The sequence below is a fragment of the Conger conger genome, chromosome 8 (genome assembly GCF_963514075.1).
Source record: "Conger conger chromosome 8, fConCon1.1, whole genome shotgun sequence".
NCBI lineage: Eukaryota > Metazoa > Chordata > Actinopteri > Anguilliformes > Congridae > Conger > Conger conger.
The window spans coordinates 22,549,963-22,577,719 of record NC_083767.1 but is presented as its reverse complement, the minus strand read 5'-3'; the positions used below and the strand labels follow the sequence as shown (position 1 = coordinate 22,577,719).

The 27,757-nt window shown below is 43.4% G+C and overlaps 1 protein-coding gene across 2 annotated transcripts; it reads right to left on the bottom strand.

Moving 5' to 3' along the window:
• LOC133134946 (probable carboxypeptidase X1) lies at positions 1–27,460 on the bottom strand. 2 transcript variants are annotated; one of them, XM_061251576.1, is made up of 13 exons: positions 27,060–27,460; positions 23,587–23,696; positions 23,340–23,479; positions 22,928–23,012; positions 21,504–21,654; positions 20,686–20,774; positions 19,709–19,832; positions 7,561–7,757; positions 6,994–7,173; positions 6,459–6,753; positions 5,859–5,998; positions 1,389–1,491; positions 1–449 (listed from the first exon to the last, which is right to left on the bottom strand). In XM_061251576.1, exons 1-13 carry the CDS (start codon positions 27,445–27,447, stop codon positions 142–144), a joined length of 2,310 nt encoding a protein of 769 aa, XP_061107560.1. In that variant the 5' UTR covers positions 27,448–27,460; the 3' UTR covers positions 1–141. The 2 variants fall into 2 exon arrangements, with proteins under 2 accessions (XP_061107560.1, XP_061107561.1); XM_061251577.1 differs by lacking the exon at positions 23,587–23,696 and having other exon boundaries at positions 27,060–27,156.
• Between the last annotated feature and the right edge of the window lie 297 nt (positions 27,461–27,757).

The following is a 27,757-nucleotide window of genomic DNA, read 5'->3' as shown; positions in this document are numbered from 1 at the left end:
TCCATAATAACGGAATTGTACTTGCATTGCCAAAATGCGCACGCATATTTTTGATGACACTGTCCGTGAAGCGGTGCTGTTGACAGAAAACAAGAAATGACAGCCCTGAATGGCTCTCAGAAGAGAGAGACTGCACACTGCTTAGTGACGGATGGCCCTTGCCCTGCGCCCCCGGGCCCGGCGCCGGTTGCTGGTCTGGGTGTTGGCATGCAGCCTGCGCAGCCGCAGTTGGTGCAGACGCTTCTTCACGCTGTTTGGGATCTTGCCACCCTTGGCCAGGATGTCGATCAGCCTCTGCTTGAGTGTCTTGGTGAGGTGGAAGTCGCAGAGGGTAGGGTAGTGATAGTACTCCACGCGGCACCTCTGTGTGACGGGGTAGTAGCCCTCAGCGCTTGCAGTGACCTCGTATTCTCCTGGGTTCAGCAGCCGCCAGTAGTCTCCACCAGCCGCTGTAGGGAAAGGGTGATCTGAGTAAGGAAACCTGGACGAAATGAGAAAACTAACAAAACTGATCACTTATCTCATAAAAAAATGGAATATACAAAAACAGTGTGATTCTATTATGCCTATTGAACTTGCTAGTACTACAGAAAAATGATGTACTATTCACAAAACATTTACACTGCTTGGAAAGATAACTGCACTTCAGGGGGTTGGGGGTCAGGTGCCTGGCTATTTAAATGTGGTTCTGTATAAATTTTCACCAAATAAATGGTACATTTATGCACATGAGGCTCAATAAAGGGTGTGTCCATTTCGCAAAGAAGATGACACACATGACACACATAAATGTCATGGATTTTTCAAGATGACCTGAAACCTGCCAGTACTTAGGACCAGTCTATTTGAAAACCTCTTTGCCCCCCCTAGAGGGAAATTTCCACCTATTTTGTAATAGTCCTATAAAAGTGAACATACACGGTTGATGACTTAAATTAAAGAAGAGGCTTGTACCATTCAGATATTTGAGACAAAACACATGTGTACGTACAGTGTATACAAAAGATATATTAAAATAAAACATTTTTTAAACGCCTGATGTTTTTATAGTTTAGCCCTGAATATCTCAAAGTCAAGAACCAACCCAGAACTACTTTATATTACTTAATATTACAATAGCCAATAGCGTTGCATTAAGATTATCTGCTGAATTGGTGACTTTTTACTGGTCCTGATGTTGGACCATGATGTTTCCCCAACATTACACCTATTTTCATTTGTCTTGATCTTGTGCTTTCGGGCATGGTTAAATGCTTTAGTGAGTGAGTTCATAATATGGCTTGGATTGTGTTCACAGCATTGGCAACAATGTCTGAGCTTGAGACTCAAGTGGATTTTAGTGGATCTGCCCCTGAGCGTCACGCCACCAAATGCTGGAAGAGACGTACCTGATCTCATGTGGTGGTCAATGTCGTCCACTTGGATGATGGCATCGGCTATGCCGACCCTGGTGTCTTTGTCCATCACTAAGCCCTTGATTCCACGGTGAACCTTTGGGAAGAGTGGAGAAAAATTTGGTCTTGCAAAGGCAGGAAATCATGCGCTTATTTGCAGTGGTCACTTGCATTCTTTTTTGAGCACAAATATTAATGAAAAACACTAAATTCTAAATACTAACCCTTTTAGGTGTAAGATCACACATGTGATTATAATATTAATCACAAAAACTATGTTTTAAGTTAAATGTTTGCATTTGCCAAGAGCCTCAAAAGACAATGAAATTGATCAGCCCTAACGCTAACATCCATCTGCTCTCATGTAGTCTAATGTCTAATGTAGTTCAAACAGCATGTACTCACCACTGGGCATATTGGTTAAGATTCAAACACTCTCTCAAAGAGGCTTTTGGCAAAAGGCAAACATTTCGTTTTTATGATTTATTTCCTTAGTTTTTACACTGGGAGGCTGAATGTATCTAATGTTTAAATCATCATTTCTATAAATATGTACTCCAACAAATTGGAATGAAAACAGTCAGTCATAGGCCAAATAATAGGCTTACCAAAAACTGTTTGGAACATTATTAAAAAGAAAGAGAAAACTGGTGGACTTAGTAATTGCAAAGGGACTGATGGGCCAGGACGATTTACAGTTGATGACCAAATAATTTTCACCATAAGGAAACACCTGTCCAACAGATCACAGTACAGGCAGGCTTGGATGTGTTAGAGACTCTTCGGATGATATCTACACTGTAAGTTACAAACCACTAATTAGCTGCAAAAACAGGATGGCCAGGTTACAGTTCACTAAGTAGTACCTAAAAGAGCCTGCAGAGTTCCACAAGGTCAAGATTGACTTGTTAGAGAGATGGTACATTGATAATGTAACTGCTGATAGCAGCAGTATAATTAATTCTTAATTGTACAGAAGCATCTTTTCTGCTCAAGTTCAACCAGTTGCCGCCAAACTCATTGGATGGTGCTTCATCCCACAACAAGGCAATGATCCCATGACAGGACAGACGAACCAAGTGCAACCAGGAAATAAGCAGAATAGGTGTGTTTATTGAGCTCAGGGCACATCAGACAGGCTGTGGTCAATTGCAGGCAGACAGATATAACTCAGGTAATTTCTTGCTTGGACTCTTGCTTGTTACATCGTAGTCGTAGTCAATGTAACAAGCAAGAGTCCAAACACAGAAAGGCAATCCTACAGGGCAAAGGTACTGTAAAACCCCACAGCTAACCCAATGACGGAATTTAGCGGGGGCCGAAGGGGGTTTTGCGTGCTTGTCCTTCTGGCGTTGCTGGGAGAACATTAGTTGGGTTAATTATTATCCTCCGTACAAGAACAGAGCACAATTATGTTTAAGAATATACTGGGTCCGTTGCCATGGGTCGGATATGGATTGACCTGCCCCATATCCCGCTTATAGCTGGCCAGAAACGGATCAGTACAATTCTTAATATTCTCTGTTCTCAAACGGGGCCGTATTGTACGCTTAGTGGTTACTATAGTTTTACTCGTTTATCTGACTCCATTTAAAATATAATTTAGAAATTTGGGTTTGCAACTTACGCGGACCTCGGGAGTGATTACATTCGACTTGTACCTGCGCCACCATTACTCAATAGATGCTCCCGGGATTAGCATTACTGCTGAAATCTCAGTTCGGTGGAGAACTCAGAGGCTGAGGGTCCAGTCAACACAATACATACAAACCTGCCATGATAGTTGCGAGCCCAGGTCGGCGTAGCATTAACTGGGCTCCTTAGAGCTAATTTGGCAGGAACCAGCGCCGTAACGCCCATGGGTTCCCTTTGCACCAGATTACAAGAGCCGTGCGTCCTCCGACCCTTTAAGGGACAGAAATTGCTGGCCGCACAGCTTAGAACTACCACAGGTCTACCGCCCCGCCGATCGGTCGGTCTTTGGCCACCATTTCCCCCTGAGTATTCAGTTGTAACTTCTGCTGAAAAGGTACAAGATGAATTAGAGTCATGGAGATCATGCAAGTTCCAAACAAAATAGTTTATTCGCAGACAGGTAGGTTATTAGCTTTAGAATATCACAATCAAGTACAAAATACACAAATTAAGAATAGAAATAGAGTAAATAATCATACCTAGCCTGCTTGGACTACACACAAACACAGAGTATAGAATATGCCGTGTGGAAAGTCGAATACGATCTTCCTGATACTTACATACACGTACAATATGCTGTGTGGGAAGTCGAATACGATCTTCCCAGATTGGTCTGTCTCCCTGTCTGCTTTTATGCCAAATCATATGTTTGAAACCAGGCGGCAGTGCCATAAATCAACCTGGAGGGGTGGTCAAATCTGGAATTTAGACCCCCACCGTTGGGGGTTGTTGAGTAGGGAAAATGAGATGATTACCAAGAGAGGACGTGTAGGTTTTCCCTTGGGATACTGAAACTATAGTTTATTAAATTCCATTTGGTATGAAATGTCTCTCATCCGATTCCTTGATTTTATCAGATCACATCCATACCAAACAGATTACCCTTATGTTTTATTATGTTGCAGTTATCATGAAACTTCCCTCCTGATTATCCATTTTACATGCAATTCCTGTTACCATTACATAAGACTTAATGCAATAATACAAGGATCACATGGGCAATGTTTTCAAGGTGTTACCGGGTCTATTTACCATAAACCCCAGCTCTCAGGCCCCTCAGAAATGGCAGCCCTTCCTGACCTTAACCACTATGCTACAGGCCGCCCCATCATATCTATGAATGCTGTAGTTGGGAGTTTTCATGATAACTGCATTATGCTGTAAATATGTCTTTGTGCCTCTCATGGTAATATACCTTTTGGATAAACCTTATTTGGGTGAATGAAAGGAAAGGAGACATCCCAGACTGTTTGGTATCTTCTCCTTATCTCCAAAATCCAGGCCTTAGTTCTTGACCCTAAAAGTGAGTCACCCATCTATAATTTACAGCCAGGCCCACCAGGCAGGGGGCTAAAACACATGGCTTCTACAGAGACAGCTTTTGCCCAGTTTCCCCTCGGCTCCTGAATGGTTATGATATCAACGGTAGACTGTTACAAGAACTAGACCATTACACCAGTCACACTGAACCAATCAGAATAACACCAAACATCACTATATTCTGACCTGGGATTATCATGAAACATCTTTATACCATCTCCAATATTCCTGTTCTGGAATGTGAGAAAAGGGGGCCCCCAGGGCCCAAGAAGGCGCCTCTAAGAATCCTTCTCTAGCTCTCCCCCACAGGCATGTGTGCCAACGGTGGGGGCTAACAATGTATGCTCCAGGAGGGGGAAGTCAGCAAGCTGACCAGCGCATGAGACCAAATGTTACTTATGACTGGCTTACAGTACAGATCCAGAAATCAAAAACTGAAAGTCCAGTCCAAGTTTGAAAAATCACACAGAAGGAAAATCCAAGAGATGGAGGTCAGGGTACACAAAGCAGGTCGATACACAAAACAGATTATTAGAAAAGCGCTGGAAAGAACACATTACAATCTGGCAGGGAACTAACGCAGACACACGGCTATATATGCACAGACCAATGAACTGAAATGATAATCAGGTGCAAGGGCGAGGAACAGGAGGCACAAGTGAAATAAATGAATGAATTACAGGTCTACAGAAAGAGAGGGGACACGAGATACAAACACATGACAAGAAACAGAAAACATCAAACGATAGTATGACATCCCAAACATACACCAGTGGTCTCTTTCTTCATAAAGATGTTCCAAACTGGGTTTTTTTTCTTAAATATATTGTTTGACCCATGTATCTGAAATGAAATAAAAAATGAATTGGAGATTCCCATAACCGTCTCTGTCTCTGTCACCATCTGTGATCTGAGCTGCTGTTTAATACTTTGACATCTTTTACTGATTCTACGCAGAATTTTTATTTTACTAAAAAATTTGGATGAATAATTTTTTCATAAACAAACACACATTCAAATGTTATCATTTATTTCATAGCATTTAGAAAAATATTCATTTTTTGCTCCGGAAGTCGATAGAAATGTACGATAGAAATTCACTAAGCCAATACGACTTCTGCGACATACAAAAAAACCCAAAAAAAAACAACCCTATTCTAATCAACCTACTCCACCAAGGGTTGCGGAGTGAGATCACAAATATGTGATTACAATGTTCTTAACTGAATGTTTAATGTTCTGTAACACTGACCTTAAAAAAAATACAAAAGGGTTAAAATGTCACCTATTCATTCCTAAATACTCCCAACTCCCCAATGTTGTTCAGGCCTTCTAAAAGAGTAAGATGTAAAAACAAGCAATATCTGTGGGAGAAACCACCCCAATGACAGATCGGGAAAAAACACCAGCCCAGAATATGAGCACAGTCAGGAAGGAGGAGGCGCTGACCTGCTCCATGTAGATCAGAAGGGACTCCTTGTTGTTCTCCCACTCAATGGACAGCTCGCTGGCATGGGGGAACTTGTCACAGGAGAGCTCCACCGTTACCTCAAAGCAGTTGGTGTGCAGGTAGCTGAAGTCATTCATGCCTGCAGGTAAGTTGCGTTAGTTACATAAAATAATAAAATAGCAAATTTCGTAATGATACTGGTGTCAAGTCCTGTACATTTCTGAAGAAGGAAAATACTGCATTAAATACTACAAATTTCAGTAGCATACAGTCACCATGGCCTAACAATATAAAATGAATATGTTATTAGTATTTTTGGGAATTAAATGTGCTAAATTACTACTACACTACATTACAGGCATTTTGCAGATGCTCTTATGCTGAGCAACTTACAACACTTGATATATTTACACAGCTGGACATACAGTACACTGAAGTAATCGAGGTTAAGTATGTCTCTCAAGGGCACAACCACCTGGGACACGATCCTACAATCTCTATATTATAATGATTATTATGATTATAATTATTATTCTTATATTATGAATTTGGTAATTCTGGTCTGGTAGTGTAAAAGGGTATAGCGGTCTGATACTCACTGCCTGGGACAGTGTGCCAGTTTGCGCCATTGATGATGTTGTTGTGGCGCAGGAAGTCGTCATGGTGACATGTCCTGCGGTCAGGGTTGGACATGACGTGGTTAGTACTGGCATAGACCGTGGCCAGCCAGCGGAAGAAGCTGTCATCTGGGGTAGGCGTGTGCTCATGTGGGGCCCAGTCACGGGTCATGTCAAAGGGATAGGTGACCACTAGCTCCCCCCCGTGCAAGTTTGCACTCAGCACAAAAGGGATGCTCTTCATCCAGTGGATGACGGCACGGGTTTCTGCGGCAACCTGAGAAGTGGTACCAAAGTATTTCTACAACAGCGAGCTTGAGAGGAGGCTTTGTCCTAATAATGATGTCCTACTTGCCAGGCCACTGAAGCCCATTGAAAGATCAGACCACAGCAGAGCAGAAAGGCTACCCATTTTATCAGCTTGGATAGCCATAACCAATCACTGTAACAATTAAGTTAGTTGCATAACAAAATGAAGAAGGAGGATTTGGACTTCTGTGGCACTGCTGGCACTTACGAAGGCCTCTTCAGACATGTAGTACTCTGGGATAGGGAAGTAGTGGTTGATTAGCTTGGACTTGTCTGACTCCCTTTCCATGGCATCCCACATAATGGAGTTGAGGTCAGCAAAATTGTGGTTCATGTCAATCCCTTCATAGCTGTAACGACCAAACGCCCACCCGGCAAGCTCAGAGCCCTGGGGGGGTTGAAGGTAATGGATGAGGTTAGAGCTGGCTCTGGGCTTATCGTTCCAATAACTTACTGACCACTAACAAGCTTTATGTATGCTCTCGGAAGCTCACGTGGCTGCCTGCTGAGACTAGACTCTTAGAGACCAAGAATGATAAAAAATCAAATATATTTTATATATCATCAATTTTATATTTGACCTTGAATAATATGCAAGATAATAGGAAACGTTGCTAATGCTGTACTGAGAAAACAACAGCAGAACATTTACTTGTGTGTTTAAACAACTGACAAGGTGCTGAGAAGTAGAGACCTCTGAGAACAGGGCCCTTCCACAGGACACTGATGGAAACCATCATCATTGACCCTATATAGGGCAGGACCCCATTTGTACCTTCTTATAGGCCATCTCATAGCCATCGGGGTTCATGGAGGGCAGTAGGTGGATGCGGGTCTCCTTCACCAGACGGACTATGCGCTGGTCGCCCCTCTTGTATTCAGCACAAAGGTACTGCATCAGGTTCAGGACCAGCTCCCGACCCAGGACCTCGTTGCCATGCATCCCCGCCACATAGCGAAACTCTGGTTCACCTGTAGGGATGCAGAGAAGGCCGGAACACTCAGACATCCTGCCAAGGATTATGTAGACTAAGCAGAAGGTCAATTATTTATTGTAAATATTGAAATGTCGGTCTCTCTGCAACTGAAGCTGAAAATTTAAAATTAATTGCATCTTATGAGTATTAAAAAAAGAGCCGGACCATTGGCAGCGGATGCCACTCCTCAGCATTAAAATTCATTAAGTATTATTCATTGCCATCCAAAAAAAGCAAAACCCCACGCTAACCCAACGACGGAATTTAGCGAGGGCTGAAGGTATCAGCGTGCTTGTCCTTCTGGTGTTGCTGAAAGAATACTAATAGGGATAAAAATCAGTGGCCCCTATGCAGAGATTCTAGATCAGCCAATAAATAAACCACGATACAAAGGCAGTAGTACCACTCTGCCTTCCGCTCTTTACTGGTCCGGGCTGACCAAGAATCTCCACAATAGGGCCAATATATTCACCTTCATTTATCTGACTCCATTAGAATAATAATTTAGATTAGTTGTCCACATTTGGTGGATGTCTTATTTATAATTTTGACTTGATCGCCATAGGAATCCTGTACTGAGAAGAACTCGCTGAACAATCCTCTGCTGGTACCACCGCATGTCACATCGCGCGTTATGTGCACGTCTCACAAACTGACTAGCTATCTGTAGTCATTACAGAGGTCGCAGAAATAGCTAATCTTGGGTATATCTGTTTACAGCCTAGGGACCCAAGCAGACCAACATAGCTACGGCTGTGCTCGACATGAATGAACTACCATGTGGAGGCGAGGGATTTACCAACATAGGTCTACGGGTGCTATACGCCGTGATACAGTAAGTGGAAATAATCATCCTCCCTAGACCAGTTTGAGGGGGTAAACCAAGCATTCCCTGTATAACATTAAGTGTCAGTAAGGAAAACCAAACAGATCAAGTTTTAACAATTTATTTTACCAGGCAGTTATATACGTGATTACACACTAGTTCCAAATACAATATAAAACATTAGAAGGAAACCAAATTACGGAGTCTTAAAAGTCATACCTGGTAATAAAAGCTATATACGGGAGTCTGGCTACAGACACCCTGTACATAGAAATTACGTGCACTGTGTGCACGGGAGGCTGATTGCATTCTCCCAGATTGCTTAGTTTACTGTCCTTAAATCCAAAATCTGGCCTTTGATGTTAACCCTAAAAATGGGTCACCCATCTGTGATTTGGAGCCACGCCTCCCCAGGGAATGCAGGGGGGTTGAGGCACATGGCTTTCACTGGGGCAGAGCTCCACACAATTTCTCCCTGGTTCCTCGTTGGTTATGATGTCCAGGGTTTGCTGTTGCAGAAATAAAACCATTGCACCAGTCGCACTGAAACAATCAGAATAATACCAAACATGAATATTATCTAAACTGACTTTGTCATGAAACATCCAGTGCTGTACATATCATTTAGTGACTGAGGAAGAGGGAGATCTGAGAGGGAGGGAGTAAGAAAGGGGGGTCGAAGGGAATAATGGGCCCAACAGGCCGCGCCCTCTGAAACCTTCCCGTGCCGTAAAGGATGTTGCCCCGTCGTAGCGAGTTTTACGGCTGGAGGCCTGAGTCTTCACCCACAGGCTCCTGCCCATATGGGAGCGGAGATAGTAGGGGTTAATGGTGCATGCTCCTGGGTTAAATTACTGTACAGCCACTGTCGAGGACCCGGCCCTAGGCCCTCCTGATGAGAGATTGACAGAAGATGGGTTAGGCAGGAATGCATTGTTAACCCCTCGCACACGCCAATGGGGTAGGAGTAAAAGCTCCCGTAAGAGGAGAAGTATATGGTACAAGATAAATGTACAACCGTATATGGATACTGAGGAGTCTGAAGTCAGAGGACTTAGATTCAGGGTTTTAGAGAGCAAGGCTAAAGGCCTGACTGAGGCCATGCGTAGAATGTGTTCTAGCATGACCATGGAAGATGCTGAACACGCAGAACGGAAAATTGGAGACCCAGGGAGTTTTGCATTCAAGGAGACGATAGATGTGATAACATACTTGGTTGACACGTGTGGGCTGGCTCCTACAGGGGAGGAGCACGAGGCCTGGTTAAAAAAACAGGATGAGAAAGACAATGAAGATAATTGGGAAATCAAAGAGCAGGAGGAGATTGAAAAATGTAAAAGAGATAAGGAAAATGGCAAGGACGTCAATACCGAAAGAAAATTAAGAGGCTTCAAGGGCCTCCCTGAGGATAACACAAATAATTTATCGAATAGATTTAAAGGACTGACTATAGAGGAGTTAAATGATGAATTACACTCAGCTATTAGCTGGATGACCTTTGTAGATCCCTTAAGGCGCCACAAAAAGGGGCACCTGAAGAGGGTGTTGAGATGGTGGCAGGCTTTAACGTCTGGCTTGCATGAGATCAAAGTTTGGAGGAAGTCAAGGAGAGATTATGAAACTGACACAGACACCAGTGATGAATCGGTTCATTAAAAACAACATAAGGGCTAGTGTTTTTCCACTCGTATATTAAGATGGTGGAAATTCCCAAACCAGAGGGGCCCATGAAATAAAATATTGGGGACATTTCTTTTGAGGTATGAGAAAATGACAATTGGAAAAACAGAAATAATTCATATGATCATTAAAAAACAGGTTATATAAGAGAAAAATGTCTTCCCGCTTGACATAATGGGGGCATTTCTTATCAAAAAAGGTACACTTTTGTATGCAAAAAAGATATATAAGGAATAAGCTTTTAGACCTTAGAGCAGGATCCCAGAATTTGGCTTCAGAAGATATCTACGAGCTGGTGAAGAAAGAGCCACGCAGAACAACTATAACCAAGCTGGAGTGGTAATTATAATCTATATTACTTGTAGAAGTAGGAAAAGTAACATATTATAAGTTTACTTTTATATATCTTTTATTTCTCATTAGGGTACTATATAAAGTAGAAAAATGTAGAGAAGTTATCATATTTAGATAAATATAATATTCTAGGAATAGTTTCTTTTTAAACGTCAAGAAGGGGGAGCTATAGGATAAGGCTAAGGCCAAAGAGGATGGATATAGGAAGGGTGTACCTTGATTTTTAAACATCGTGGTGGAAAGGTAATTTAGAAAGAGCTAAGAGGGGTATATGTAACTTGCATGTGATTAGCAAACTGCAAAAGATGATATGTACACTGTAATCTGTATAACTCTATTCTTTTGATTGATTATAATAAAGTATATCTTACTATAATCATATGTGATAAAGAGTCTTTAGAGGAATACATTGAATACAGGACATCGATTACCAGATTTGCATCACACCCTTCACTTCGAGACTGGGCTGGAAGTTCAGTAGAACTTACCAGGGCTCCAGGACGTTCGGAGTACTTGAGTTCGTCCCCGAGACACCTCATTGTGAGGTACTGCTCGTGGGAACGTGAGGTCTGAGCTCGGCAAGGAGTCCGTGGCTCACGACACCACATTTTGCCACAATACCAGAGGAAGCCAGCAAGCTGACCAGCGCCCTGAGTGATAATGCCAGATGTTAATCATTTCCGCCTTATAATGTTACCAGGTAAAGAGTAATAATAAGCAATTTGCTTGAAAACGGAAATGAAAATAATTGGTTGGAACAAGAATCAGCACGCAGAACGGCCCTCAAGGACCGGAGTTGTGCACCTCTGTAGTAGACTAACTTGAAGTAGCCTACTTAGCTAAAATAGCTGGACACTGTTCCGAAAAAAGTGGAAGAGTGGAATTTGCTGCTGATGAATGCCACAAAAGAGATCAAAGAACCTGTCAAAGTCACATTGCAGCTTGGGAGCTACAATCCAAACGTGAAAAAAAGCAACATTTCATCTGTCTCCTTACTGTAGTAGTTTACTTCACAACTAACAATACCCATCACCGTCATTTGGCAGACAGTCCTATCTGGAGCAACTTAAAATATAAATGTACAACGTAAGTCGCTCTGGATATATCTGTGTAATGCATTTGGCAATTTTACACTAAATGTTACGCTGTAACTAGTTAGTTTAAAACTAGAGCTGTGTCTGTTCGGTTATATAATGATATATAAGTTATATAATAATTCATATTTAGGCTACATCTTAGCAAAATTGACTGTAAGCCAAAAACATTGCATTGTGATGATTCTATAATACAGACCAATCACACACGTTTAAAAAACATCACTTTCGCGTATCGTGCCCTTCTAGCAAGTGCCAGGTAATACGATAGCTAATTTATTCTATTTATTCTATTCTAATTATACTCAATGGCTGCCTACAAACATTTAGCAGCCAACGACCAATCACACACGTCACATCATACACAAAGAAAAGGAGATAGACATACACAGACATAGACGTTCACATTATAGTCACATTCACTCACGGCAACTTTGAGGAGGCAGAATCGTCACATAGCCCCCACTCAAGGGGCCTCCAGTCTCCAACGACCCCGCAGTAGTTAGACAGCCCACCTCAAAGTCCCTTAGATGGTCAGGGGGTCTCCTCTGTTGCCGGGGCCGGTGACTGGGGAGCAGTCTTCGGGCATTGGAGGGGTGGAGAAAGCAGAGCGGCCATCGTTTTGTTCGCCCGCTGCTGCTTCAGAGGCATATGGCCGGAACGGCGCAAGCCAGTCTTGGTGCAGCACTACCAGGCGGCCTGGTATGTTACCTCACTGAGGCGGTGAATAACCTCGCCAGGCCCCCGCCAGTGCATCTGCAGTTTTGGAGACAACCCTTTTTTGTGCACCGGGCAGTGAATCCAGACCTTTTCTCCTGGTTCGATGGTCTGCCCTTTGCAGCGCTGGTTGTAGTCAGGGCCCCGAACACCAAGTCGACAGGCATCCGGAGTTCTCTCCTGAACATCAGCAGGTGTGCACAAGCTGGACTCCTGTACGGCAGTTCGGTAGGCCCACAGGACTAAGGGCAGATAGCAGTCCCAGTCTCGCTGGTGCTGGTCAGCTAGAATGGCCAGCACCTGCGACGTTGGGGTGGAGTGGCGTTGTTCGAGTCTTCACTACTCCCAGGCGTTTGCAGACATCAGCTAACACTTGTGACTCAAAGTTGCGTCCCTGGTCGCTATGGAGTTTGGCATGGAACGTGAAACGTGTGAACATTTCCTCAACCAACTTTTCAGCAGTTGTCACAGCACTTTGTTCTGGCACCGCATATGCTTCAGTCCACTTGGTGAAGTAGTCCATGGCTACAAGGCTGTAGCGGTTGCCAGCTTCGGTAATGAGGAAGGGGCTGAGGACGTCCACCCCCACTCTCTCCATCGGGGCCCCCACTAGATAGCATTGCAGCGGGGCGTGGAAACGCTGAGCAGGTCCCTTTCATGACGTACAGGAGTCACAGCAGTGCACATGTAGCTCCACGTCGCAACGGCACCCCGGCCAGTAGAAACGCCCCCTCAGGTGCCTCAGAGTCTTGCTGTTCTCGAAGTGGCCTGCCCCCACTGAGCCGTGAACCAGTCCAAGGACTTGGGAGCGGAGTGCACAAGGGACGAGAAGATGGAGGAGGGTGCTCTCCAGCCCGGGCACCTGCCAACGTCTATAAGCCAGCCCGTCCCACAGTTCGAGGTTTCTCCACTGGCTGCAGTAAGTTTGGGCCCTTCGGCTGAGACTTCAGCCCAGGTCGGTGGTCCCCCTGCTTCGATCCAGCCCCTCACCTTTCATAGAGTAGCGTCGGCCTCCTGACCATCCCTCAGTTCCTGATTGGAGAGGGACAGCCACTCCTTTGCTTCGCTGATGGAATTGGCGACCACCACTTCCGGCTCTGCTTGGCTCTTCCTGACGTTGACAATGCCTGCAGTCCAGTTCGGCACAGGGGCGATGGGAGAGGGCATCAGCATTGCCATGGTGACGCCCAGCGCGATGTTCCTTTCAGAAGTCGTATTCCTGCAGCGCTTCTATCCAGTGTTCTACTTGGCCTTCTGGATGCTCGAAGTTCATCAGTCAGGTGAGCGAGGCATGGCTGGTGCGGAGGCGGAAGTGACTGCCTTGTAGGTAGGGTCGGAAATGAGGGAGTGCCCTGACAACAGCTAGCAGTTCACGTAGTGTGACACAGTAGTTTCGCTCTGCCCGGCTCAGGGCACGGCTGTAGTATGTGACCACTCTTTCTCCGTTTCTGTCTTCCTGGGAGAGGACGGCCGCCAGTCCAACGTTGCTGGCATCAGTGTCGACGATGAAGGGGCGATGCACATCAGGATACGCTAGCACAGGGGCCTGGGTGAGGGCCGTCCTAATCCGAGCAAAGGCTGTTGCACACTCGTCAGTCCAGTGGAAGGGTTGGTGCTTGTCGGTGAGGCGGTGGAGAAAGCTAGCGATTGATGCAAAGTCCCGCACGAACCGGCGGTAATACCTTGCCAGCCCCAGGAAGCTGCGCATCTCACCCACATTCGCCGGGGTCGGCCAGTCCTTCACAGCAGTCACCTTAGCTGGGTTGGGGGCTACCCCTCGCTCACTCACGATGTGCCCTAGGAAGGCAGCTGGCACTTCCTGGGATTCAACAGCCGCTTTTTCTTTGGGGCGGAGTGGAGGGTAAAGGTGGACGAGCCGATGGAGAGAATGCCATTGCCGGTGTTGACAACGGCACCCCAGCAGGCCAGTAAGTCCAGGCCAATGATGCATGCATCGCTGACGTCAGCCAGCCAGAACTCGATCCTTACTCTTTGCCTCCCGACTTCTACGTTCACCGTTTTCTTGCCCCGCATACCCAGTTTTTGCCCTGCAGTTGGGTGGTTGTTGGTTCCAAGATGGTGTTTGGGAGTGTCCCTGGCTGCACGGGGGAGATGGTGGCGCCCATGTCAATCAGCACTCAGCAGGCTCGCCCATCCAGCCTGCAGTGCAGGTACAGCCCGCCAGCTTTGCTTATCCGGCCCACCCGTGGTTGAACGATTCACTCGTCTGCCTTTACAAGGCTCTCCAACATTTTGCATATTGCTCTCCAACAACTGAAATAAAGTGTTATTCTTATTATTGTCTCTTAGAATTTATATAGTAATGTATTTCTGTACTCAAGAGAGAAGGTTGGTTATTTTCTGTATCCGGTCGCCAAAAACGAAAGCACGAGTGCAATGTCATCATACAAATGAAAGGGGTCATCTATCGTGGAGAATGCGCTGCTAGCTTATTTTACATTTACATTTTTGTCATTTGGCAGACGCTTTTAATCCAAAGCGACATACAAGTGCATAGGTTCTACCACAAGTCAAAGCATCACATCCAGAAAAAGGAAAATACACATGGAATGCTGTTCTAAACATATAGTCGTCATCATAAGTGCAAACTTTTTTTTTTTGGGGGGGGGTATCAGAAAGGGGGGGGCGGGGCGGGGGAAATCAAGTCATTCCACCACTGAGGAACTAGAACGGAAAACAGGCGTGAACGTGCAGCTCGACCGCCAGGTGCACGTAGAGAGGGAACCATAAGGCGACCAGAGCTGGCAGACCGGAGTGGTCTAGCTGGGGAGTAGGAAGTGATCAGGGATTGTATGTAAGGTGGGGCAGTCCCCTTAGCAGCCTGAAATGCCAACACTAGAGCCTTGAATCGGATGCGTGCGGCAATGGGAAGCCAGTGGAGGCCAATGAGAAGCGGGTGACATGAGCCGACCTGGGCTGACTGGTGATCAGGCGGGCTGCAGCATTCTGGACCAGCTGGAGGGGCTTGACGGCGCACGCTGGGAGACTGGCTAGGAGGGAGTTGCAGTAATCCAGGCGGGAAATAACGAGTGCCTGGACTAGGAGCTGGGTGGCTTTCTCAGTCAGGAGATGACGGATACGGCATATATTATACAGAAAGAACTTGCAGGTTCTGGCAGTGGAGGACACTTGTGGAGCCAGGGTGAGGCAGTTATCAAGAGTCACCCCAAGATTCTTTGCCATACGGGAGGAGGAAACTACAAAGTCCACAACAGTCAGTGAGATGTCGATTGACGGAGAGGACTTAGCAGGGATGTAGAGGAGCTCAGTTTTGGCAAGGTTGAGCTTCAGGTGGTGGGAAGTCATCCACGCAGAAATATCAGCCAAGCAGGCAGAGATCTGAGTGGTGACTTGGGAGTCGGGGGGGAAGGAAATGAAGAGTTGGGTGTCATCAGCGTAAGAATGATAAGAAAAGCCAAGCTTATACCACGCTGAATATGTCGTAACTATGAATTTACATTCAACCTAGCCTACGTTTTAACTGAAGTTATACTGGTGCAACAGGCTGCTGATCCATAGTCCATAAACGTCTATTCACATGCTTGAATAAATTATTATTTTAGAATAATATAAAATATACTATGTTAGAAATATAGTTGTACTACAGAGTAATATTTTTTTCTAAATATTGGTGTCGCGATTATTTATAACCCTTTTTTCAGCACCTGATTGCTGAATATATTGCATATGGGGGGGATTAGATTAGATCTTTGCTTTTGGACTGCCTTCTTCAATAAAACCACAAATCGATTAGCTGCAATATTGTTTAAAGTGAACCTACTGTAGTACCTACATGCCATCCCATAGTCAGAAGGCAGTCCAATTCTTGTAGCATACAATTTCATCTCATTTACCCATCATTAAATTCATCACATATTCATGGTAATATAATATATTCTTCTGACCCCTTAAGATAAATTAATAAACAAATCATTCCAGCATAGATTTGGCCATCTCTCACCCAGAGCACAGAGTCCACCCTTCTAACATGTCAGTTAGAGTTAGTGATGTAAAACGGAGGAAGCTTTATGCCTCTAAGACAGAACCTCCTGGTCGTACACATTTACAAAGAGGTTTGAAATGCAACACTTACCTGATAACTGCAGCTGCCTCCCCCCAACATTGTGAAGAACTAGAGCACATAGCTTGGCTTGAATTATGTTGGATTTCCCTCAAAATACAGTTGGATTAATAAAGCGCCAACATGCTCAGCTTTTAATACAGCAGCACATTATTGCCATCACAAAACAGAATATTAAGATGTGTATAAAGACATCAGATACAGGCACCTGGGGCTGCTCGATGGTTATGGCACCACAATGTGGTGCATAAATGATCAGATCCTGACTGTGCCAATGTAAACCGATGCGTAATTGGCTTTTGCAAGCCCAGAGTCTGGCGATGTCGGTTTGGGATCAATGTTCATCCCTATCCAGATGCATGATAAAGCCGCATTTGAAAGCCGTACCTCTGCTCTTAAATGTGGTGCAGTTGCTCATATTCAGTTCCAGACCACAAGAAAACAAGCACGAACTAGAAGACTTTAACACCCAGGGGTAAACGTGCCATTGTTGATCTAGAGTATTTTTGCCCCAGATCTCCGAGGACCACATTCCTTGAGCTGTACGATGAATATATTAAATGTCCATTAAGTTGTGTGACATTGTAAAGTAATTCTAGCTAAAGAAACATTCATTATTGCTGTCCATAGCCAGCTCATGCGATTCCTATTACGAGACTCCTGACAATGAGCTCAACAATGAACTGTGAGAAACAAAACTGAGAACTCAAGGAGATGCTTTTGTATTGGCTCAAGATGCTCAAATGAGTATTATTGAACAAAACTTTGCAATGTTTCACAATCCTGCTTAATGCTACACGGCTTACACAGGAGTTTTACATGACTGCTGACTTAAAAAACCCAAGCTGAAAAGGTGATGGATTTATGGGACTATGAACTGGGAGCAGGCACATGCTTAAATGCTTACACCCCCTTGGCTAGAGATCAGCTTCCATCTTAGCGGGGAAGTGAGCAGACAATACAAGCCTGTTCAGAAAGCGGGAGATCGCTGGGTTGTTTTTAAACCTTCCAGGCCAACCACCGCTACCCCCACTCCTTTCCCTCCTTCCCCCTCCCCATTCAAGGTTCATGGACACAGGATCCATTCAGGCTTTAATACCGAGTCTGGATCTGGTTAGGGAGTAAATGCTACTGTACAGTTGGATGTCACTGCCTGATATCAGCCATAAACTACTGTACTTTGTATACCTTTTTTTTGCTTCGACATATATTAAACTTCTTACGGGACTGATGAAACTGGAGCTTTACACTGGGCTCCTTGATGTCCAACAACACGTTTGACCTACCCAGCCCACTACCAACACTACAAACTATGAATTCTACCACTTGCTGATACATCAGTGCACATCCACTAGCTCTGACACAAAAATTCCCACACCCCTGCACTCTCGACCCTTATACCTTTTCAACCAATCAAAAATGACTGCTATACTACTGTTTTCAGCCCTCAATAAAACCCTACTAAATTCTCAACTTTCTCAATTTTCTCAACCAAAGACAAAATTTGCTGAACATAACGGTCTCATTATTCTCATGTTAATTTACAACTTTAGATTAGCATGATTTCAACACTGTGTCTCCTTATGTTAAGTCTATGGACAATTAATTAAGTTGATGGACAATGAATAAAAAATCAGTTTTTTATACTAATCTTTTAGGCTTATCCATAACACAGAACTGGCATTATAATACATATTAATACACAAAATATATAATATATATAATAATATAATACATTTTTAGTCACTGAGCGAGCAGTGGTAGAGATTTCCCATGATTTTCCTTTACTACCAATACAACAATTAACTCAGTACCATCAGATATAACCACCTCTCGCCATTTTGGCAGTTTAGTAGCCTTGGCTTTATACATTAATTTTTATTTACATACTGTTTTGGCTCAACTCTACCAACATACCATGCGGGAAAATGATGGACCATAACCTAAAATAATTGCCACCAAACTGAACAAAACACTTAAACGCTAAAACTATAATATACACAGGACTTAAAAAGGTGCCTGATTGGCTGCACATGCAGAGGCTCTAACACAGGGGAACATAACACCCCCACCCATGAGACAAAGATAAATAAATACATAAATAAATAAAAACTATATGGGTTTATTTTAACAGGCACAATTTTAAAAAATCACACATACAAAAAGCAAAAATTACTCCAGTGGCAAAGCAAAATACACAAAGTCAAACATACAAAATACACAAAATCAAACATGCCAACAGTTATGGCCCAGAATCTTCCACGGAGAGGCGAGACCACATGCCTCCGTTCAGGCCACTACCCAACTCTTTGTCATGGCCAGACTGTACTTAACCATTCCACATGCTGAAGTCTGTAGAGAAATTCTCAGAACAGACTGCCCGAATGCTCTGTGTTTGTCTCTCCCTTGTGCATTGTATTAAACTTGAAATGTCTTAAGAGAAGTTGCCCGTGTGTTCTTCATTGTCCTGCATTTGATTCCACGGAGAAAGGAAAAATATCCCAGCAGGGCTGATCTAGAATCCCCAAATTAGTCTAGGTTGTAGGTGAATTAACTATTTTTAAGCTACGGAATCTTAATCGTATGAGAGACACCAGCGTGAAGTTTGCAAGGCCATCCGCATTGAGACAGACACACACACGCACACGCACACACTCACATGCCCGCAGAGACACACACACCTTAACACCCCTATTGTCTGACCCCCAGTTCCTGCTGCTTTTCTTATCTGCAGACCACTGCTAGCTAGCCCTTTGAAGTTTCCTATGGCCAAATGGTGAATGAGGAATTACTTTCCTGACAGTGCCATCAGTTCACTACAACTGATCAAGAAAGCTACAACTGCCTGGCCTGCACACTGCCAAAATAGACTGGAGTTCTTAAATAGATTGGATTACTACCAGGTTTCAGGTCTTCAAAACAAATGCTTATTGCCACTGGTAATTTGTGAGTGTCTCTGTAAATTGGACATGCCCTGTATTAATTCCCTTGAGAAATAAAAAAGACTGACTCCCTCTTGAAACCTAAGGTCTCCTTTAATGCAGTTCCCTGACAGGAGACAATTATCCCAGATGACACCATGTCAATAGGGTAAACTATCATAACCCCCACCCCACACACACACACACACACACACACACACACACACACACACACACACACATTTCACTCACCCAGTTCGTGTTTGCCCGGGTTGTCAGAGATCTCCATGACATACAGCTTGAGGCCCATGTGGCTTTTCCCAATGCTGTAGATTCGCGTGATGTCAGGACATTCCTCATGAACCGCCTTCATGAGCTGTGTGAGCACAGAGAGGAAGGGCCCACTGAAGCTCAGGGGGCACAAGGAGTGTCTATGTTGTTGTCCTGGGAGTGGGGCCTTTGCGCACTCCATACATCACAAAGCTATTGTCTGTTATCACTGATAGTGTCTATGGCTCCCTTCTGGTTCAGCTGGTAAAAGCGCTCACCATGACTTGGCTCCACAGTACACATGCTCTCCAGCATGTCTCCTGTAAAACTCTGTGGCATGTGGCCATTAGTTTGCAATGACTACATCAGTAGCACTGTTCGGCTGCTGTGCTGCTTTCCTGGGGTGTTGATGACACCTCAATAACATGAGGGACACGATCGGAGCTTCTAAAATTTGGGAGAAGAAAAATGAGAGAACACTATTATGGACAGGAGCTCCATTCACTCTCCCACTACTACTCTGAGAACTCTACAAAGTACTCCTTCATCTGAGGGCCCTCAGTGCTGCCCCAGTTATGTAATAATGGTCAGGTCTACCACAAACTGGGCACTGGGCTGGTTGAGGCAGCATGCCAACTCTGTGTAGGTGAGAGAACTGAAATAATACTAACTAGGAATCAATGATCCTCACAAACCTCACGCACTGGCTTAAGGTCTCTGACTGTCAATCAGGAGCATCAAGATGTGGCCAGCGGTGGGACGGGACTTTCAAACTTTGAATTCCTCAGACAAAGCAGTCTACTTAGAAGAGCAGCAAATACAAAGGGCAGCTTACAATGCTCAAAATATTTGACATGAATCAATGCAAAAACTAATAACAATTAAATCTGATTGAACACAACTCATAAGCCTAAATGGAGACACTGAGAATTGTAGAAGAACATAAAAAAGTCTCTCACCTTCCTAATCTCTTTGTAGTTGTGATGCTTGAAGTCCAGCTTGTCCTCTGAGCCTTGCTCTGCCTCTACAGTGTAGACAGTTTTTGGTTCTAAAGGGGGGAAGGAGGGAACACAAAAAGGCATCACTACAGCCAATGCAAACAGTCCACAATGCCAGAGACACTGAAACTGTGTGAGCATTTATCCTGCGATACTGCTATGATTATTACCTATAACTCAGGTTCTCAAACTAAGATCTGTGAACCATTAGTGGGTCTCTTAAAACCTCACTAATAAGTTGTTTACTGGTTTTCTGCTGTACTTGAACAAGAGCCTGTGTATGCATGAGTAATGGGTGCTCCTCAATGTACTTACTGTATAATGCCAGTGCCGCAGATCCAAAGAGTGCCTAGACATTGTAGTTACGGGACAATGACATTATAAGAATGTTGCAGCGATGATACATCTATGTTGTGGTGGCAATATTCTGAATATTCTAAAGTCCAGTTTATAGTCCAGTGACAGAGGGTCACTGTGGCCGACAACATGCAATTAATGTTGTTGGACCCAGAAAAATTTTGTTTATACTCTGGACGATGGGAGTGTGTTTATACTCACAGTCTACATTGGTCGACAACTAAACATTCATGAAGGGCTTGCAGTTTCAGTTGAACGGGTACTCTGTCACTGGACTATAAATTGGCCTTCATGTCCTAACAACATTCAATTTCTGTTACAATGTCATTATTATTACAAAAATTCTTCTCAGGTGCCAGATGAGGTGGGCCAGTGACACAGTTACAATGTTGCCATTTCGCTAACACCATGGCAGGCTGTACCTGGAAGGACACAGCCCAGCACTTCGGCCCGCAGGCACACCGTCCCATTCTCGTACCAGGTTTGGGGGTTGATGCGGAGGTAGCGGGCCACCATCGGCTCTGGCAAGAGGGCCAGCACGGGCGTCTCAGCATCCTCGTTCCCCACAAACACCTGCAGAGGACCAACGCCACTGACAGACACTGAACTGGCCATGCTCAAAAGATAATGTGAACTCCCATTGGATTCCCGGCCAAGCAAAAACACGCTCTTTGCCGATTAGCCTACCTACAAACTTAAATAAAGTATATTCTCAGAAAAATAGTTCCAAAAGGAACTCTTTTTACTGCAAGTGTAGTAGTAAAAACAGATTACTTATCCGAAATGGGCACAAAATAAGCATTGTTTTGAACCGTTTACCTTCTTGTAATTTATCTTATTTTGCGGTTGATTTTAAAATCCACCTGCTAAGATACCCTTTAGCTACAATGACGTACATTGTTCAGAGAAGCATTTAATGTTAAACACCTTGCCCCCCCCAGCATGCTAGAGACAGAGGAGCAGTCTGTGCCCACAGAGGATCCACTACAAGCTGGCACTAGAGGACCTGGCCTCAGCTTGTGTGCCCTCTGGGAGTGGAGGGCAGAGGAGTACACCTTTCGGCTCACTACTGGGCATTGATGACACCATAGTAGTGCTGTGCTAGTGGTTCGCTGGATGCTGCATGCCAAGTAGAAAGCTACAGTATCAAACCCAGCAGAGGGAATGGTCGAGTTGCTAACAGCATACCTTTTTCAGACAGTTCAAATAGGCTTGCTGCCTCTGGCTCATTCAGTATATTCACAATACATCAGTAGCAATTATTATATGCAATGAAACTGATTCAGGGAGAACCAACAGCTCATACTGAACATGTTTGATTGGTGTGAAGTGCAGTCATGTAACCAGGTAACATCAAAAGTGTTAACAGGTCAACCATTGCAGGTCAATACCTTCCATGAAATGCACATATCTCCACATGAACCGGTTAAGCAGTGTGTTCGCACCTAATACTCTCAAAAAAAAAAAAAATACAACAAAATATGTTGAACTCACGTTCAATTATTTTGTCAAAACCGTGATATTGCTCCGGACAAATACGTAATGTTTTGGAATCAAACAATTTTTTACACTTTACTGAGCTTCTCTGGTGTATTGGAGCCTATGAAACCCTGCCTTCTGGTCCTCTTGGTTGGCTCAATTGCACCAATCGAACACAGAAGACAAAACAATCACATATTTGACCCAGGTCTGATATTGATACAGATGTTAAATGATAAATAGCCTGTTGATCCTGTTCAGCACCATTGTATGGGTACTACTAATGTGAATTATGGAATAAAGGCACCCTAGGAAGTAGGAACCACCATCCCATCCTGCCTCACATTCCTCCAACAAAGGGACTCACCACCTCAACTGTCCCATTCATTGTGGGCTTCCACGCCAAGGAGTCATTACTCAGCTGTACCTTGTAGGTTTCCACCCAGTCCCAGCTGTGAGATAACATGGAGACAGTGTTCAGTCAACATCTTTTCAACATTGCTCCCCCACAAAGCAAGCATGCTGAACTGCCATACCATAGTGCTACTCATTAACCCAATCATCTACATATGTGGTCACTTCTAGCACTGGGAACTTCCCTCTAGGTATTTCAGTGCACTTGTCCCAGGTTATGGTTATGCACTTTGTAGTATGTCTCTCTGGCCTGCCAAATGCCTGTAATGCAATGTAATTTATTGTAATGAAACAGGCAGGTAAATAACATGGAATATGTGAGAATAGGCAACTACTGGGTAGAGACATGGTTCGGTCCCACTCACCTCCAAATAGAGCTGCGACCTTGTAGGATGACACCGGTGAAGAGGGTGAGGCGGTGGGCATCCAGCTCCAGCCACTGGTTCTGGTCCTTATACTGGGCACACCATGCCCCATCATAGATGTCACCATCTTCAATGCCAGACTACAATGTAAAAACACCACTGGTTTAAACAACACAATACAGGCTCTGTATTCCAGGGATCCAGCTGCACTGTATTGTTAGTTAATCCCCCCAGCCTGGGCCCCCACCTGGATGTTTAGGCGGCCCCTGTGCGGGCCAAGTCCTCGCCTCTTATAGGAGGAGGCCCGCAGGTCTCTATCTTTAACACGCAGGGACTCCAGACCCAGAGGAGGACACTCTGAGAGAGAGAGAGAGAGAGAGAGAGAGAGAGAGAGAGAGAGAGAGAGAGAGAGAGAGAGAGAGAGAGAGAGAGAGAGAGAGAGAGAGAGCAGGTATGACTCATACAAAGCATTCAAGAAACAAATTTCAATGAAAGTTTGCAGTTGAACTGAAATTTGAAAAACTGAAATTTTCATGACAATGGGCCTCATGCAAGCACATTTTCTTACTCCTTTCATGAATTTCTTACTTTGTTCAAACAATAAAAGCACCTAATAAAGGCACCTAACTTCAGACAACTGTCCTAAATGAAGATGTCTGTTATAATACAGTATACACGGTACTGTAGGTGGGTTCCGTTGGATACATGGCCAACGGGATTACAAAAACAAGGAATGACTGATAACTGATTGAGCAGACTGCAGTTCCTTCGTTTAATAATATAGTGGACCTTTCATAAACTTGGTCTTTTTTCTCCAAAACAGTCTACTGAAATATGTTTCTGAAAATATTTGAGGCGAGAAATAAACAATGCAGTTGCTGAATTTTGATTCACTTCATCTGGAAGACCTAGTTTCAAAGTTCAGTGTGCCTCACATGCACTGCAAGACACTTGTTTACATCACTCGCACGACAGGTCAGGACCACTCGTATATATTGAAAATGTGTAAGTAACAGAACATTGGTGAATGCGCCAAGTTCTCTTAAATTACTCATTTTAAGAGATTTAAGCGATTGAAGAACAAATTTGTTCAAACGAGTGGTTCTTGCATGAGGCTCAATGATTTAATAGCAAGACATTTTCCTGTTTGAAGATCCTGCCTTCACTCTATAAGATTATCAGAGCGATTTGGAAACAGACTGTAGACAGAGAGAACTCAGTGTACCTGTATGTCACACCAGACATATTACAGATACTGTTTGATCCATGCACTCCTTTGTGTATGTGCAATGACACAAGGGTCCCCCACAAATAAATACCTATGACAGCTTCATAGCTGAGAATGAACACTTTACTCTAGCTAGGGCCCTATGGAATTCAGTCATTTTTTTGAAAAAGATCTATTCAATTTATTCAAAGATTTAGACTATTTATAATAGGATCCTGCAGGACTTAGCCACTTTAAAATAAGGTCTAATGTGATTTGGAAAGGGAAATCTATCATGAAATTATATACGAGTTGGCCAGTATAAGACTGACTTCTGAAGCCAAATTAGCATTTTGTAAGAGGTATTGAGGTGGTTCACACACTCACTAACTCTCTCACACACACACACACACACACACACACACACACACACACACACACACACACTGCTTTGTGAGGAAAGTGAAATGAAGAAAAAATATAATTACTACTCCATTATTATTAGTCACCAAGCATTTGCTACTGTTCTGTTTACAGCTATTGTTATTATCATTGCTGCCATTAAGTAAATTGAAGCATTACTGCAATTCATTTTCAATAAAGTATACTTACATTTTAATTAGAATTCAAAACAGGAAATGGGAGAGTCAGGGAGAAAGGGAACAAAGAGAGAGAGGGAGAGATGTTTTAATGACCTCTGTTTCAACTCCGCAGCTGTGCGAACCACAGGGGCATTCCTGTACAGTTGTCAGAGTACATGGATGGCGGTTTAGTGGCCTCTTAAAGGGTTCCCAGAACTGTTTTCTGAAACTATCACTGGTTAATCTCAAGGCTATTATGTAATGTAATGTGAGTAATAATAATAATCTAATTTATCATGGACTGTATGTCTTATCAAAGTTTTTGGTTTAAAGCTTTCCAGACAATGAGAAATCAAATATCAATATATATATATATATACATATAATATAATATTATATAATATATATCAATATACTGAAGCAGGTTATAAGTAAATGGCTCTTAAATAGCTGGTTTATAAATTCTAGGTGCATCCAACTAAAGAGACCTCTCTTTGGAAAAACACACCAAGACCATTTATACAGGATTACGACGAGTAGGCACATTTGGCTATTTTTAAATGTCTATTGTAACCTCGTATTTGTAACAGGCTCAGTAGTGTCCAGCTTCACAAATGGACAGAACAGAATATACGAGTTTGCAGGGCTTGAAGCTACAGTAGAGACCAAAACACATTACTGCTATACAGGGGACATTCTGGAAACATTCCCAGATTTAATAGTGGTGGGTTAAACACAATGTAGTCGCTCTGGATTCTGGAAACCCCAAGATGGCATTTTATATATGAAGCGCTCTCATTTTCCCTTTCTGGTGTCAATTCATGCACTTTGTAACCTTTATGTTATGTACACTCACTGAGCACTTTATTAGAACACTATACTAATACTGGGTAGGGCCTCCCTTTGCTCTCAAAAGAGCTTCAATTCTTTGTGGCATGGATTCCACAACATTCCTTTGAGATTCTATTTAATTCACATTCATGTTGCAAATCTCTTGTTCAACCACATCCCAAAGATGTTCTATTAGATTCAGATCGTGTGACTGGGAAGGCCACTGAAGAAAATTGAACTCATTGTCATGTTCATGAAACCAGGTTGAGATTACTTTTGCATTGTGGCATGGTGCATTATAATACTGGAATTATAAATTGGGTACATTCTCTCCATGAAGGGATGCACAAGGTCAGCAACAATACTCAAATAGGTTGTGTCATTGAAGCGATGATTGATTGGTATTAACAAGCCCAAAGTGTATGGAGAAAACATTCCCCACACTATTACACCACCAGCCTGGATGATGACACAAGGCAGGTTGGGTCCATGGATTCATGCTGTTGGCCAAATTATGACCCTACAATTTTTGTAACTGTGTCTCTGTAAAATGCACGGAACAAATTAGCCTATGCAGCATCGAGATTCGTATGAAGGAAGGAAGCCTCAATCATGTCTACACATGGAGACCGTTTTAAAAGTAGCAGCTACGCAGTGGGAGTTGGAATTATGAACCGCGCGGTTATTCAAATGTAACCACAATCCGGAAACGGATTTAAATCATGCCAGCATTCAACAAATGTGCGACTGGAAAACAGCCTCATAAAGACAAATAGTCAAGTGGAAAGTAGCCTACGTAAAAGGCTATGACTGGATTAGGTCGAAAAAGCCTACAGACGATTAGGACAACCAAGTTAAAGTATGTTTTGGTGTCAAGAAATGCATAATGTATTGTCCGGAAGAAAAAATCATTTTGTGCAAACAAAGAGGTGATCTACTAAGTTATGCTTTCCGTGTACAAATAATGAATATACCAATACCTAAAACATGCATCTTCTACTGTAGCCTAAGTCTAATTGCGAAAGATAGAGCACTGTATTATATAGACATGGGTTTGGATGTAAAGTTCATGACAAGTGAAAAACATCGCGGAAACCTCACCTAGTTCCAGGGGTTCATTTTTAACGTGTTTGTTCCAGACTCTTCTCTCAACATTCTTATCGATACTCTCATTCAAGTCTTCAGTGTGGAAACTTGCTGTTGTCGTAGTTTTCGGTACACGGGTAGTTTTCGGTGCAATTGTAGCCGTGGTCTTTGCAGCAGTAGATTTATTTACTGACGATGAAACCTGATCGACATTTTTGCGGTTGTTAGAACCCGCCTCGATTAAGATGCTAGTTAGATTTTTATTTATTCTGATATTCAGACTACTTTTTAGTGTTTTACTGTTTCTGGAAGCAACGCAGTTCCACGTTCTTGGCATGAGAATTAAAAAAAGACTAAATAACACCCCGACAAATATCATTGCGTTGCCTCTACACATCTTCATTCAAAACGCTTTTTCCCACATGGGATAGCCCATTGGACTATCCCGTAGTACAGCGAAAATAAGCGCCACAAAGAGCATGCCAAGGAATGCCATGCACAGTTTTTACCATACTACTTGTAATAGTAGGTGACCATGACAAGTCGCAACTGTTGGAGGTGTAGCCGTAGTCTGTATAGCATACTCCTATCTTGGATCTGAGTAAAACCACTACCTTCACAAAAAACGACTTGTGCCAAATGACTAGTGCCAAATCCGACATTACTGTTTTCAAAATAATTAATTATAATTATGATTAATAAACTTTCAGGAA

Excerpts from the sequence above, each read along its gene's own strand:
- LOC133134946 (XM_061251576.1), bottom strand. The coding sequence starts at position 27,447 with ATGAAGATGTGTAGAGGCAACGCAATGATATTTGTCGGGGTGTTATTT. Across the intron at positions 21,655-22,927 it reads TGAATGGGACAGTTGAGGTG|GTGTTTGTGGGGAACGAGGA; the intron begins GTGAGTCCCTTT and ends GGTCCTCTGCAG. Across the intron at positions 19,833-20,685 it reads ACTACAAAGAGATTAGGAAG|CTCATGAAGGCGGTTCATGA; the intron begins GTGAGAGACTTT and ends GTGCTCACACAG.